This window comes from Mesoplodon mirus (assembly GCF_964341445.2).
Source record: "Mesoplodon mirus genome assembly, chromosome: 9".
Lineage (NCBI taxonomy): Eukaryota > Metazoa > Chordata > Mammalia > Artiodactyla > Ziphiidae > Mesoplodon > Mesoplodon mirus.
The window spans coordinates 53,523,292-53,538,853 of NC_138985.1; the positions used below are offsets into that span (position 1 = coordinate 53,523,292).

Below are 15,562 nucleotides of genomic sequence, written 5' to 3' on the forward strand. Positions count from 1 at the left end.
TTCATTCTCTGTGACTATTGAAGCAAGCAGCAGATGCCCTGGCCTTTGGAGAGTAATCCAGAATGGCCTAGACAGGGAGACCTCATCCTTCACACATCCATGCCTTCCCAAAGAGCCAGGCTTCAGGGAGGCAGAAGGCAGGGAGTGGCCAAGAGCAGAAATGGGAAATAGTCATGCCTTGACCTTCCTCCGTTAACACAAGATTGGTTCCAGCTTTAAACAAGTACTCTGCCCAGGCATGAGGCCACCCCCAACAATACTAATGGAGAGACTCCCCAGTGATACAGTTAAGTAACAGTAATCTAAGGGATCAGCACATGGATAATCATCTCTGGTTGACTCATCAGTTCTCATACATTTCAGTTATAATTCAGCAAGTATTTCTACAGCCTCGACTATGTTTCAGGCACTATTCTAGGCTCATGAGTTTAATACTGGTAAACTATCAAGGATTCAAATTGATGGCCCTCTTAGTTTCAATATTGTGGCTTTACCCTCTTGTCTAGGTTGGCCTTGAGAAATCCTTTGTGTCGCTTTCACCAAGAAGTGGAGACTTTTCGGCATCGGGCCATCTCGGACACTTGGCTGACTGTGAACCGCATGGAGCAGTGCCGGACTGAATACAGAGGGGCGTTATTATGGATGAAGGATGTGTCCCAGGAGCTTGATCCAGACCTCTACAAGCAAATGGAGAAGTTCAGGAAGGTAGGAGATTTCATGAGGGTTAACAAAAGGGGTACCTGCTGGAAGGTAATGAGATGTGATTTGAATCCCTCTAGTAAAGAAGATGTAAATCAAAGGCACCAAGGATGCAATTAATCATTGCTGGTGCCTCTTTACGTGACAGAATACCAATTAATGTGATCTATAATTCTCTAAGGATAAGATAGAAGAGACAGCTGGAAATTGCTGGGATTTAGTAACTGGTTTTAATTAAAGTCAGATTTTCATGTAATGTGCACTTTTTGTAAGGCTGTCACTTGTAGATGCTTCTTCATGCATAACTAAAAATCAAGATTAGACCAAATGAAACTGGAAGGTAAGAACAGACTTTTGGGGAAATCCTTTTTAATTGCTAATGAATATTAAAATTAATAGAGTAATAATGCGCTTTTGTTGCGTTTAGTTGTAGGATTAAATAATGTGGCATTGACTCCATGTGCAGTAGACCCTTCAGCTATTTGTATGGGCAAAATAGATAGCTGAGGAGATGGATATGCTCTTAAATTTCCCTGAAATGACTGGTGAGCAGCAGAGGAACAGTGTTTCATTGTTTGTCTAAGTGTCCGTGTCCATTTAGCTGTTTGGAGATTTGGTCCTGCGAGGATACATTGCACCACTAGGTGGCAGTCATACACTGAATATTTATGAAAATGCAGCGAGATTTTTGTGTGTGTGTGTGTATAACCTTGGTAGGTCTTTGTTTGGTCGACTTGGATATATTTCAGGGTATGAAAGACCAAAAAATCAAGCAAATGTTAGGTTTGACATAATATTGTGTCAATTGTCTAACTCATTTCAAATGATCCATTTGTAATTGTGGTATTGCTTAAAATACCTAGATTTCTAAGTACATCATTGCAGAGCTGTGAATGGGAACCCTGCTGGTGTGCAGGAGGTTAGATGTGTGGGCTGTGGGAGGATGGGGGGAATGTGTGGAGTGGGGGAAAAGAGGGACCTTCTGTTGCTTAAGAATAGGGTCACCAATTGTTGACCCAGGTATTAGATTGACACAAATTCTTTTAAAAGACAAGTTTTACTTTGGTTTGTAATTTAGAATCCATCTCTATGAAGGGACTCATAGTCCATTTTCTTTCTGATCGTAGATGGCATTAGTGTGTTAGCAATATCCAATTCCTTAGTAAGGCAGGTTTCTGAGCTCATGGAAAATTGGAACTGAGAAGTTCCTTAAAGATGAGCTAGTGAAACGCACTCATTCTATAAAAGAGAAAACCTAGGCCCCAAAATAGTAAATAAAACTTTTTGAAGGTTGATAGCTAGATGTTGGCAAGCCCAGGCTACATTTGAAATTTCCTGACATTTTAATCAGGCCAGTAGTTTGGTTTGTCTTTGACACTTTATTTGGGGGTTGGAGGAGGAAGGAGTGGAAAGGTTAAAAAAGGAAAAAGGGAACAAAAAACCCAACATTATCTGCAGGGTGTAATGCCAGTCACTGTCTATCTGTTACCTCCTTTAAGCCTCACAATAACCAAGACACAGATTTTATTTTACAGAGGAGGAAAACGATACCTAAGTAACTAGCACAAGATCAGACAGGGAAGTGAAAGTCAGAATCCTAGAAAATATGCATAATTTTTTCTTTAAGAGAGGAAAGGAAGGGAATTAAAGAACATACCTAAAATTGACAAAGGCATCATAGTAACAACTCTCCTGTGATTTATTCATTCAACAAACATTTATTGTGCACTTTCTATGTGCTAGGTAATAAAGTAAACATAAAATTATTTTGGAAGGCAGGAGAATTTCACGTGAAATTTTTGTGTTTATTTGGTTTTGTTTTGAAGGGTGGTTACTAGCTGTGTAAGGATGAAATAAACCAAGCCCTTTGTCATTTGGTTTGAATGTTGAAACATTACCCACTCTGTAGTGTCATCAATCTGTAGATTTTGGAAAATATGGGTTTAAAAAAAAAAATCCTTTGCCATGCAGAAGTAGCTGAAGCAATGCCTTACTCCACAATCCCATGTGTGCTGGATTTAATTTAATAGCTGAACATGGCCTACTTAGAATTTAGGGAAATAATGTTTTTAAAAGAAGTCTGTATTCAAGTGTATATTTGATTAGACTAGACTCTCCACAAGGACAGGGACACGGTTAGTTCTCTTTACTGACACAATCCCAGAGCCAGCCCAGCACCTAGTCCAAGTTAGCGCCCATATCAGATGGCCAGAAGCAAGCCAAGGCATTTGAGTGCCAGATTCATGCCTTCTCACACCTGTAGAGCTTTCCCACCACATGCAACTGACCTTATAATGTTTTGGAAATTGATATATACGGTTTTGCAGGTAAGAAGTAGCATTATTAGCTTGTGGCTTGCTGCCCTCTTTGGAATGAATTTAAATTGTGGAGGTTGCTGTATGCATGGAGTTCATAACATGAATCTTAACTTTGAGTCAGCTTTAGTGTTTTGTCCCAGTGGGATTCCATTTTAAACAGAGTCTCCATTTATCTCTCAGGAAAGTGTTACTGAAATGTGTTTTCTGAGTCCTCTGGGAGAGTGGTCCAGCTCCTTTGGAGTCCAGCTCCTTTGGAGTCACCGTGGGAGGGGGAATTTAGTCTCCTCAGAGCCAGCTGCCTCCCTCACATTCTAACTGATGAATCCTGAACTAAATTCTGTTCTTTGGGTTCATACTTTCTGAGGAAACAACATTCTAATTCATACTTCACAAGTGTGGCCCCCCACCCCGCGACTGGTTGCAATCTTTAGTGTGCACTTATTCATTTATTCATTCATCCAGCAAATGATATTGAAGCCCACCTTGTGCCAGGCCACCTGCAGCAGGATACAGTAGTGAGTGAGCAGACACAGAGGCTGCCCTGCTGTCCCGGGCAGTCACTTGGAGACGGAGCAAGTAAACACGGTGTGGTAAGGTGAACCGTTGTCTCAGGTAGCACATGGTGCCACAGGAACACCCAGGATGGGCTTCCTGGAGGAAGTGGCGTCTAAAGGATGCCCTGAAGGATGAGAGGGAAGGAGCAGGGTGGAGGGACTAGGGACAGCAGAGCAGAGTGCCAGTCTGAGGAAGCAACGTGGACAGAGGCCTTTAGGTGAAGGCAAACAGGACGAGGTTAGCTCCTTTTAGGTCCCTGCAACCAGAGTGTGAAAGGCAAAGGGAGTTGGGGGCAGATAAGCAGACCACAGCTGAAGGGACATCTCCCTGAGGGCCTAGGGGAGTGAAGGGTGTTGAGAAGGGAAGGGGAATGATCCAATCTGTGTTCTCACAAGCTCGCTCAGATTTCAGTGGGGAGAAGGGATTGGAAGGGGCCAAGCCTTGAGGCTGGGCGAGCCACAGACGAGACAGGGGTACCCAGGGAATGAAGAGGGAAGTGGACCAGAGAGAAATAAATGTCCTGTTCTGACCTCCGCCAGACTCAGTAACAGCACCACGTTAATTACAGAGCTCTTCATTCGTTTTTAGAAATGAGCAGAATATGTATAAATAAATGAAGAGCAAGATCAAATGTACTTTCACTTCCAACCAAGGCTTTTTTCCTAGTGTTTTCAAGATGCTAAGCAACTTTTTAAATAACACCCAGTGAGCATGACCGAAATGATGAATGAAAAACTTAAAATTAAACAAAGCAAATGATCCGTTTTCATTCTGGTCCGTTTTCATTTCATTTCATTTCATTCACCCCTTTGAGCACATGGGCCCGATGACAGAGCTCTTGATGGCAACGTTAATAAGCATTTATTTTAACACCTTTATTGGAGTATAACTGCTTTACAATGGTGTTAGTTTCTGCTTTATAACAAAGTGAATCAGTTATACATATACATATGTTCCCACATCTCTTCCCTCTTGCGTCTCCCTCCCTCCCACCCTCCCTATCCCACCCCTCTAGGTGGTCACAAAGCACCAAGCTGATCTCCCTGTGCTATGTGGCTGCTTCCCACTAGCTATCTATTTTACGTTTGGTAGTGTATATATGTCCATGCCTCTCTTGCTTTGTCACAGCTTACCCTTACCCCTCCCAATATCCTCAAGTCCATGCTCTAGTAGGTCTGCGTCTTTATTCCCGTCTTACCCCTAGGTTCTTCATGACACTTTTTTTCTTAGATTCCATATATATGGAATCTAAGCATTTATTAAGTGCCTATCTTTGGGGATGGAAATACAAAGAGGTGGAAAAGCTTGATCTCAGCCCTCAAGAAGGACCCTGCTAGTCATCTGTTCCTTGTCAAAATTACCATGGTAAACAAGACACCTGGAGAGTGGGGCCGTGTGTAGCTCTTCTCCTAAGAACCAAATAATGGGAAGTGGTGGATGCATTTAAGTGGGCAGGGCTGGGCTGCTGTTGCCATTGGAAACACTCCTGACAGCGTGATGCACCCCAGGAGGGAAATGGATGGGAGAGGAGGCCACAAAGTATTTTATGAGCAGTTACAACGTGTGATATATGTGCCCTTTGAAGGCAGAGTAAAAGGGTATAACTTAAAAATAGAAGTCAGCTTCTTGTAGCAGATTACATCAGCTTAAGTTGTGAGCTCACAGAAGAGCTTCTGCAGCCTGATGCCCTTGAGAGAGTCCTCCTGGGGTCAGTTAAGTGTCTTGTTTTTCCTGAAAGTCAGAAATGGGATAGAGGGTAATTATTCTAAATGGAATAAAAGCTGTGCTAGGTGTAAGAAAATAGTTCTGAATCCTCTAAAGAGATAATATGGAAATGTATATGTGGGCATTTGGATTAGTTGGAGTCCTTATAGACAAGGACAAGGGAACTGGCGTTTTAATGAGGGCCATTTATTAAGTGGCTTAATGAAATCCTACAGCATTTGTCTTGTGTTTCATCACCGTAATTCAAAAGGGTATCAAAAAGGTATTGTAGGGAATGTGAAAGATACACTGGTGTTCTCTAGCTTGTATCTATTTCAAAGAATGCTAGATTTTGGAGAGCTGTGAATCTGCTAGACATATTATCGAAGGGTATGTTACCGTGAGAAGGTTTGTTAACAAATGTTGGTGGCTTAATAGGTGCGGACATATTAGAGTCATCTTTCAGTGGTGTCCCTGTGTCCCCACTGAAGGTTGGGTCTGTGGAGCTTGATCAAGGACTAGTTAACAGCAGTATTGACATCAGAGGGGTTTTCTTCTTGTGGACAAAGACTTGGGTTAATTAATTTGACAGTATCATTAATTACTGCTGAAATCATTGGTCTTTGTCAGAGGTCGGGCTCTTTTAGCAATTGAGGGCAGGTCCCATGGGATCTGGAGATGCCAAGTAACGCAGGCATGTCACTGCTCAGCCATCTCCCTGTTCTGCAATAAAGGCCTTTCCTTTTTGCCTGAGCCATCCAGCTTTTCAGGCTTAACCCAGTGTTCTGCCTCTGTTCAGGGCCAAGGGCGGGGCGGGGATCCACCCAGCAAGTTGTGTTGAGTGAGTGTGGAAAATGTCAGGATTGGGTCCATACAGTAGACCAGCAGTAAGTATCTGTGAAGGCAGTACCTTGACTCCCAGGGCTTTGCCCAATTCATACATGAAAACGGAGGGAGGATTTGACCCCTTGTCTCTCTGTCTTTTCTGGTTCTGAAATTCTCTGCACTGGCTTGAGTCCTCTGATGAGGTGAAAGTTCCTTTTGTAAAACTAGCACACACTATCGTATCTGTTTCACAACCCTCCATTTTCATTTGTTGGTATTTGATGTGTGCTGGTTATTTGTTTTGGTTGTTTAACCAGGGTGCCTGTTTTTTGTGGTCCCCAAGAAGATTGAATCTAGCTGCTAGCCTCCACCCTTGGGTTGCTGTTTCTTTATACTACCTAAACGCCAAAAGAAAAACATGCTATTTTCACATGGCACGATGGGGAGGGGAACAGATCATTATGCCCTCGCTTTCATTTCTGAATTTCATGAGATGAGGCCTTTGCGGGCTTGTATGTCTTTATTGATTTTCTCCACTGAACTTGGTGAAGAGCAAAAATTAGTTTCAGGGTTAAGCCAAGACCATTTGGAAATGCATGCATGAAACAGCTAATTCTTGCAGAGCTGATGGCTGACTGGCTTCTGCTAGTGACTGGAAATAGAGAGGAGGAAGAAGCATGACCTCAGAGTGGGGTGGTGGTATGCTCTGTTCCCAGCCCTGCCTACACCAGCTGTGGCAGCTCCGATTGGGGTGATAAGCCGGTTGCAATTTCTCATCCACTCAAGGAGAGGGTAGGTACTAGATGATCACCAAGCTCTCTTCCAGCTGTAATATTTGTAGTTTTCCTCTAAATCGTTAAGCTCTAAAATCATTAAGCTCATCAGTAAAGAAGCATATACACTTGAGCAGGGCTAACGTTTCCTTTTGTGTAGTGTTTTCCTACTACAAGCAAGTTATGGTCTTGTTGTGTTTGCTTGGGCCTATTGCTGTTGCACTAATCTTGGACTCTGGAAAACAAGAATGTTTCACTCCTAATTCTTGGGTAGAGGAGCCCTTGGTGTTTACAAAGTGTTAATATTTGTCTCTTATTTAGATATTCATACTTTCACGAGGGTCAGAAACCTGTGGCCCATGGGCCAGCTGCCTAATTTTGTAAGGTTTTTTTCGTTAACACAACCATGCCCATTCATTTACTTATTGTCTGTGGCTTTCACAATTCCATGGCCGAGTCGAGTAGTTAAGGACAGAGACTGTGGTCTGCAAAGCCAAAATATTTATGTTCTGCCCCTTTACAGAAAAGTGTTTGCTGTCCTCTAATTTATAAGCACCTCCAGTACATGTTGAAGATGGTTTTTTATCATAAAATGTACCATCTTAACCATTTTTAAGTGTCCAATTCAGTAGTGTTAAGTATATTCATATTGTTGTACACAGATCTCCAGAACTTTTTCATCTTGAAAACCTGAAACTCTATACCCATTAAACAACCACCCTCCATTTTCCCTTCCCCCAGCCACTGGTAACTATCATTCTACTTTCTGTTTTTAGGAATTTGACTACTTTAGATTACCTCATATAAGTGGAATCATGCAGTATTTCTCTTTTTGTGACTGGCTTATTTCACTTAGCATAATGTCCTCAAGGTTCATCCATGTCGTAGCATGTCGCAGGATTTCCTTCCTTTTTAAGGTTGAATAATCTATTGTATGTGTACACCACATTTTATTTATCTGTTTATCTATCAGTGGACACATTTGGGTTGCTTCCATCCCTTGGCTATTGTAAATAAGGCTGCTACGAACGTTGGTGTGCAAATAACTCTTCAAGACCCTACTTTTAATTCCATATACATAATAAACAAATATAGTTTATTTTTAGTATTATAATTTCTCTTTAGTGTTTTATTTAATCCTGCCATTGAATAAAATTGAGACTCAGGCTATGCAAGCAAGGAGTCATTTGATTTTGATGTTATCATCTTGGAAGATACTATCTACACATACTAATTCATAATTCAGGGACTTCCTTGGTGGCGCAGTGGTTAAGAATCCTCCTGCCAATGCAGGGGACATGGGTTCGATCCCTGGTCTGGGAAGATGCCATATGCCACGGAGCAACTAAGCCCGTGAGCCACAACTACTGAGCCCCCGTGCCACAACTACTGAAGCCTGTGCGCCTAGAGCCTGTGCTCGGCAACAAGAGAAGCCACCGCAATGAGAAGCCCGTACACCACAACGAAGAGTAACCCCCATTCGCCGCAACTAGAGAAAGCCCTCACGCAGCAACAAAGACCCAGTGCAGCCAAAAAAATAATCATAATACACTTATTTTAAAAAATAATTCATAATTCATATTGTCTAATTTCTATAAGAATGGTAAATATTTGGACTTAAAAAAAATAAACGTATGTAATACCGTAAAAGCTAACGTGTCAGCTTAAAGTAGATTTTTTTCCTCTGTCTTGAGAGAGGTATAAAATCTTTGCATATGGCATTTCTCTAACTGCTTGAAGGAAAAGCTTGCTTAACTCTCAAGTTTCAGAATGGACTCTGAGCAAAAGTTCATTATCAAAGTGTGAACTGATCCAGTCCAAAGGTAGTTTTCCTTTTGCCAGATTGTCTGGCTTTTCTTCCTAAGACTTACATGTCTTGGATGGCATATGCAAGCCTGGTCTATAGAATTTCGTGGATGATAATATACAAAACATACAGATTTTACTGAGTAGAACCATCAGGTTCCAGATCGAAATCTTATAACCATGGCTTTCTCAGTGCCTCAGCAGCTAGAATCTCTCGGATGAATTCATTATTTCCATGTTTCATCACATTGTGTTTTTGGCTTCAGGTTCGGGGGGGTGGCTGGTGCCCATGACACCCTCCCCCCTTCTTGAAACCACAGACTACTCCATCTGCCTCTGTCTCCTTTTGGTAGCTCCTGTAGAAGATGTCATTTTAGACTATGGTTTAATGGAAAATTACTGTATTCAAGTAGTATGATATACTACTTACTGTCTCTATAGTTTGTCTCCAAGTCTGTCATGTCAGTATATCCCTCTAGATTACCCTGTTCCTTTCGGTTAACAGCTCAAATATCATCTTTCCCAGCTAGTCCTCTTATTCCCTCATGGTAACTTGGTTGCAATTTTTACCATCTTCAAGAATTTAGTATAAAAGAAGACAGTTGCACCCTGGTGGGTTAACTTAACACCCTCTTTTTAAATATTTATGCTTTAGGGATCTATTCCACTATGCTATTATTCTTATTTTACAAAATGGTGGTTTACTTAGACACACAAAATAGAATGTGGATTTTATTTAATTTCAAACAGGAGCAATGCATCTACTATTGCCTGAATGCCAATAGCTTTATAGCACTGAAAGTTACTTTTATTTGAGTTAAGAGGAATTTTCTTCAAATACATTCTTCTTTCCAACCGGACTTTTCAGTGACAGAAAAAAATAATGATTTGATGGTTGTCTAAACTGTCACTTTTACATCTAACTGGATTTACAAATTGGCTATGGAGAGTTCATATTTCAGAAAGAAAGCTCTGAATCACAATCACTTTAGGAAAACACCTGGGTTCTGTGTTAGTTTGTCATCAAGGTATATTGAAAGAATTTGAATACCACTTTTTAAATGATTGAGTTATTTTTGTGAACCCCTAATAAAGCATTCCTGACAAGATTTATCCGAGCAGTATTGGCCGCATAATGGAGTCATAGACTGTCAGTGGTTTCACAGGTTTTCCTGTCTGTCAGTAAAACTCAGAATCTCCTTCATCTCAAGTCCAAGTCCATCCACACCTCAGTGTTTGAACAATCAAAAGAATGAGTCAGTAGAAAACTGGTATTTTCCATTCACAGTTCTGAGATTTAAAAAAAAAAAAAAAAGGTATTTGATGATTCCTTGATTTCTAGGGGACAGATGTAATTTTAATCTCAGAGGGAAATTAGCCAGGGAGGCCCCCATGTGACCCAGTATATGACCTGGGCATAGTAGCTCTGCTCACTAAAGCATGCATTATTCAGCTCACTCCTCTCAGAAGGCTTCCCTTTGCCTCCTTTAATGAGTTTTTAGTAAAAGTAAAACCTTAAACAGAAAGCATCAAAGTGTATGTGCTTACCCTTCTAGCATAAACTTTTCAGGACAATTCTGGGTATAAGAGTATTATCCCAAGTGAAAAAATTCTGTTTCCTATTCAACAATTATCCCACGCTTAATCATTATACAAGATAAATGAAACTCATATTTAGGAGCCCTAAAATCTTACACTGGCCAATTTTACATGGACTTAGGGAGCCCTAAGAAGAAGCGGGCCCTTGAAAGGCCATTGGTATAACTTTGAAATGAAATTCCCACATGCATTAATCAGGCTTCTGTTGTTCTCATCAAATGAAATATGATTTTAGGGCTTGGTAACACTTCACAGTTGATTGGCTCTTTCTATCCAACTACCCATCTATCTGTCCATCCATCTATTTAAATTCACTCCCCAGCTGTGATTCTGAGACAACCATTGTCATTTAGATGCTGATTCCTTACTGTGGTTCTTCTGGTGACTGCTGACATTGGAATAAGGGATACTACTCAAGATAGATTAATTATATAAACAAATTGAGGGATGGGTTTTTTTTTTTTCTGCTTTGTTCTTTTAAATCTTTTTTTTTTCCCCCCTGGGCCTTTAGAGATGGGACTCTGCATTCTTATGAGCAAAAATAGTTCATGGGTATTAGTTCATGTTCTGAGAGGTCCAGGCAGAGACTTGAAAAATACCCACATCTAGGGAGGAAGAACCATATGGAAAGCCCATAGATGAATGCATGGGAAATAAATGAAGAAATTTCTCAAATAGACAGAAAGCTGAAAAGAAGTTAGTGGAGTAAAATATATTACATTTAGGATCTTGTTCCCTTTCAATTTTTTTTTGTCTTAAATTAGGGAAAGAAAGATACAGGAGAACCTGGCAATAGTAATTGCTTCTAGGGCAGGGGACTAGATTAGAGAGGAGATGAGAGGAGTTAAGCAGAAATGAGAATGAGGTTGGAGTTTTACTATATTCCTTTTTGTGCCTCTTAAATTTTGTGCCATGTGCATGTGTTATCCTTAAAAGAATACGTATAAAAAATAATGAGAATAAATGAGATTACAGTGGGAACAGATAAGGTTTGGTAGAAGGAAAGGGATAATGACAGAAAACTCTCCTGATTTGACAAAAATGAGGAGGGTTTTTTGGTTTGTTTTTAATAATAATAAAGGGAAGAGAGAAGACAGGCGTTAGAGGCAAAGATGGGAAGCTGAGTTCCAAAGGTGATATCATACAGGCAGCCAGATGGAGGAGGTTGGAGGATGAAGTCATTTTCGAAAGCCGTCAGCAGGGAGAGTCATGTGAGGTGGCCAAGTCACCAAGGAATAAAAGGATCAAAAACAACGCCTGAGGGAAAACCACCAAAATCAAGAAAGATGAGAAAGTTTCCTTTAAAAGCCTTCACTGTTCTAAGAGAACTGGAATACGCAGTTATGCTTCTCCTCAAGGGACTGGGAAAAGGTGAAGAAGTAGAAAAATAACTTTTTCCATCCCCCCTCAATTGCGTCCTAGAAGGAATGAATTCTGTGTTTTGCACCAAGTGAGAATTTAGAGAAAATCCTTTCCCAAAGAAGAATCAAAGGGGGAGAGGACCACTATTTCAGAGGGGATTGTCTTCACATTTTCCACCCATGCTGGGGCCTTTGAGTTGGGTTGCAGCATCTATAGGTTGATATTTGATCTCTTACCTTGGGGGTTTTCTGCTGCCTTCAATGACTTGTTCTGTGTTCATCATCCACTTCTTATTCTCATTCATGCTACTTAACAGGCTCAGAGAAAATTTTTCACTATAGCATCTCTCAACTCTCTTCTCTAAATCTAGCAATTTTATCAGTTCCTTTTCACTGGTAGTCTTCCAGGTTTTAGAATCTAAACCAAGAGTATTTATGTTTGTCATTAAAATTTCTTAAGAAGTAATATCAATTGCCATAAATCAATCTACATCCCTTTGGCTTCCTAGTATTTATTTATTACTAGTTTATTTTTCATATTCTCACAAGGGTCTTCTGCTGCTCAAGTGTAGAAAAAAATGGAAATACATGCAGATTCTAAACCACACATATTTTTGTGCACACATTATGGACTGGGCTTCCACTCACAAAGTCTACAGGTCAAAATCAGATACAACAGGGAAGGCGTAAGGACATAGTCACTCCCAGGGTTTCCAGAGGCTGCAGAGCATACTCAGGTTTCACTGGAATTTTATCATGGTCACCATAAATCAAGTGTTTTAGAATAAGAAGTTGAAACACATCTTTAATTTTAAAGCTTTCCATATCTTCCTCATCCAGGCTGTGTAGGCGATACTTCCTCACCCTCCTTCCCCAAGCGCTGCCAGGAAAAGCCAGTGATTTGTAAATTGAAGCTATGTCAGCAAAAGCATTTATTGCTACTTATTATCCGGGCCTCCGTCTGCTTTTAATTTTAATTCTCTGCTGAAAGAACTAGCTTTGCCTTAAAAAAATGTTTGCACATCTTCCACTTTACAATGAAAAGATAACAACTAAAAGTAGTGAAGTGAAGCCAGACAATGGTTAAGTTTCCTAAGTTAACCTCCCTCTTTCCCATCCGTAGTGTATTTTAGGTTTGGGCAAACCTCTTGGATACTGTATTGACCTACTTGTCACTCTTCTCTCCCTGGCATGCTCCCATTTCCCCCACCATTTTGCAATTTCAGCTAATAAATCATGTAAGTAAAGTAGACATTAAGAAATTGATGTTAGGAAAGAGGGTTTTGAAAATGGAATGAAGACTTGATTGACTTTTTCACTTATTCTTCAATCAAGAAAATGAGAACAACCAATTTCAAGAGAATGTTAAATATCAGTTGTGCAAAACTCGAAGTACTGTTCATTTTTTGTTTAAAGCTATCTTTTTCATGATACAAAAGCACAGCAGATATTTAAGCTCCATATTGGACAATATGATAAGTTTATTTATGTTAAGATAATTAACATATTTGAATTTTTTCCCAGCCTAGGGTTTTTCTTAGCATTCTGTCTTACAGATAAGATGTAGCAGCAACTTAAATATGTATACAGTGCAGGATATTTCTGATTAAATATTTGTAAGGTGTCTTCAGTTTACAAAGCTGTTTCATATTCATTACTTCATTGGAGCTACACAACTCTTCAGTGAGGGCATGAATTCTTTGTCCTGTTTCACAGCTAAGACCACTGTGGTGCCATGGGTCTGACTGACTTGCCCATAGCCACATATGTGAGTCAGTATTCGACCCAAGTCCTCTGACTCCACAGTCAATGATCTTCCCACCACCTCTGCCTTGAGTTCCCCCAAATCCGATAAAGGGATCCCTATGTAGTGCTTAGTCGCTGTGGGAGAAAATGTTTCTGTGGTGGAAGAGACCTAGCCTCACATTAAAGTAGCAGCTACCTCTTCCAGCACGTTCCACATCTTCTGTTCTCATTTTCTCTGATCCCAAGGGCTCATTTTTACCAGTACCGTTAAAGAGTTGTTCAGATTTTTTTTACTTCTCACCAAGCCAGCCCATCAATCTGTCTGCCTTCTGAACATCTAGTCATGTTCTGTGTTTGGCTTTTAGCATTTCTCCTGTTCCATCTTATCCTGTGAGTGCAATTTTCAGTAAAATGGCTGGTGTCTCCACATGGGTTCCTTGGGGCCAGGTGCCTGAATCCCACAGCAGTATACTTTCTAGAGCCCCCAAGCCTGAACAGATGGTATAAGGCTCAAGGATGGAAAGTTGACATCACAAAGGCCAGCACTCAGCCAAGGATCCTGTGTATCAGCTTGTAGGTTTAAAGCCAGTACACTGCAGAAAGATTAGTAGTCATAAGAGAAGAGTAACAGAGACCCTACAACAAATAGGCACAGAAAGATAGGTGGCCTCCTGCCACATTTTCAGTAAAGGACATTTTCCTACGTACCCAACTAACCCTGAGTTAGGGCCTCTCTGGCCTGTGTTGTGTATAAGAATCCTCTGAGAAGTGAATTGGACATGGAGAATTCTGGGTCCCACCTAAGGATTCTGATTCAGGAAGCCGGAGGTGGGACCCAAGAGTCTGATTTTTTTTTTTGGCTGCGTTGGGCTTCGTTGCTGCATGCGGGCTTTCTCTAGTTGCAGTGAGCGGGGGCTAATCTTCCTTGTGGTGCACGGGCTTCTCATTGCAGTGGCTTCTCTTGTTGCGGAGCACAGGCTCTTGGCGCACAGGCTTCAGTAGTTGTGGCACACGGGCTCAGTACTTGTGGCTTGCGGGCTCTAGAGCACAGGCTCAGTAGTTGTGGCTTGCAGGCTCTAGAGCTCAGGCTCAGTAGTTGTGGCACACGGGCTTAGTTGCTCCGCAGCATGTGGGACCTTCCTGGACCAGGGATCAAACCCATGTCCTGTACATTGGCAGGCAGACTCTTAACCACTGAGCCACCAGGCAAGTCCTGAGTCTGATTTTTAATGAGCTTCCAAGGTGATTTCCTTGCCTGGGGTCCATGGATCACACCTTGAGACATATTTTCCCAGCACACCACTGTGGAATAACTGATGCTCCAATGATGAGTGATCCATCAAAAAAGGTGATTTTGTTCTGTTTAACAAGACAAGATATCCCTGAAGACAGGTGTCGAATGTATGAAGATTTCTTATTTTTAAAGTTGTTTTAAAAAATAAAGTTGAATTATATGGAAAAGTCATGTAAATGAAACCCCCCAAATTCTACTATACTAAGCATTATGGTGCTTTTTGGTACTCATCATAAATGTTTGCTTAAACCCTAGAGCCTAGAGATTTGTATATCACTGACACTCACATACACTTACTTTGCTCATCTACAATCAATATTAACCTTGCTAATTAAATCTCTTCTCCCATTTGAACTAAACTTTCCTTAATGCTCTTCTGGTTGACTCAGAAAACTGGAAGAGCTGGGATGGAGCCTCAGGTTAGTTAATATCTAGAGTTGATTACTCAGGATCATGCTGCTTTGTGAGCATGTAGCAAACAGTTCCGAGAATTAATTTACGCATGTTAAATACAGGGAATTTTCCAGGAGCAATCTGGCACTGTTAGTGTCCCAATATGCATGTTAAAAAAAAAAAAAAAAAAAAGCCTGCAGCATCACAAATAAATCCTCCCCCTCTGCATCCTTCCTCGCTCATGTGGCTTGACTATTGCCTGTAGCTGGTCTGTCCTCTTAGGACTAGATCAGCCTGAGACAGAGAAGTCTCCAGCACCAGGTCCTGCAACACTGCCGTCGTTTTAACTCTGTGGTTTGTTACAGCTAGCATTGTTCATGAGCAATGACGTCCTAGCTTTGAGTTACTTCCTGCAGTGAATACCAAGATGTTGAGAAAGAGTCACGGAGGGTGTGAAAACAAAATTTCTCATTTGTCCCAGAATGACAT

General features: G+C 41.0%; 1 protein-coding gene across 8 annotated transcripts in view; it reads left to right on the forward strand.

Moving 5' to 3' along the window:
- The window catches only part of ICA1 (islet cell autoantigen 1), a 146,862-nt gene that overhangs the window by 36,524 nt on the left and 94,776 nt on the right, over nucleotides 1-15,562 (forward strand). For all 8 annotated transcript variants that reach the window (XM_082632530.1, XM_082632528.1, XM_082632527.1 and 5 more), the window contains one exon: nucleotides 507-705. In XM_082632530.1, coding sequence (XP_082488656.1) covers nucleotides 507-705 — 199 coding nt within the window. The remainder of the gene's footprint in view (nucleotides 1-506; nucleotides 706-15,562) is intronic.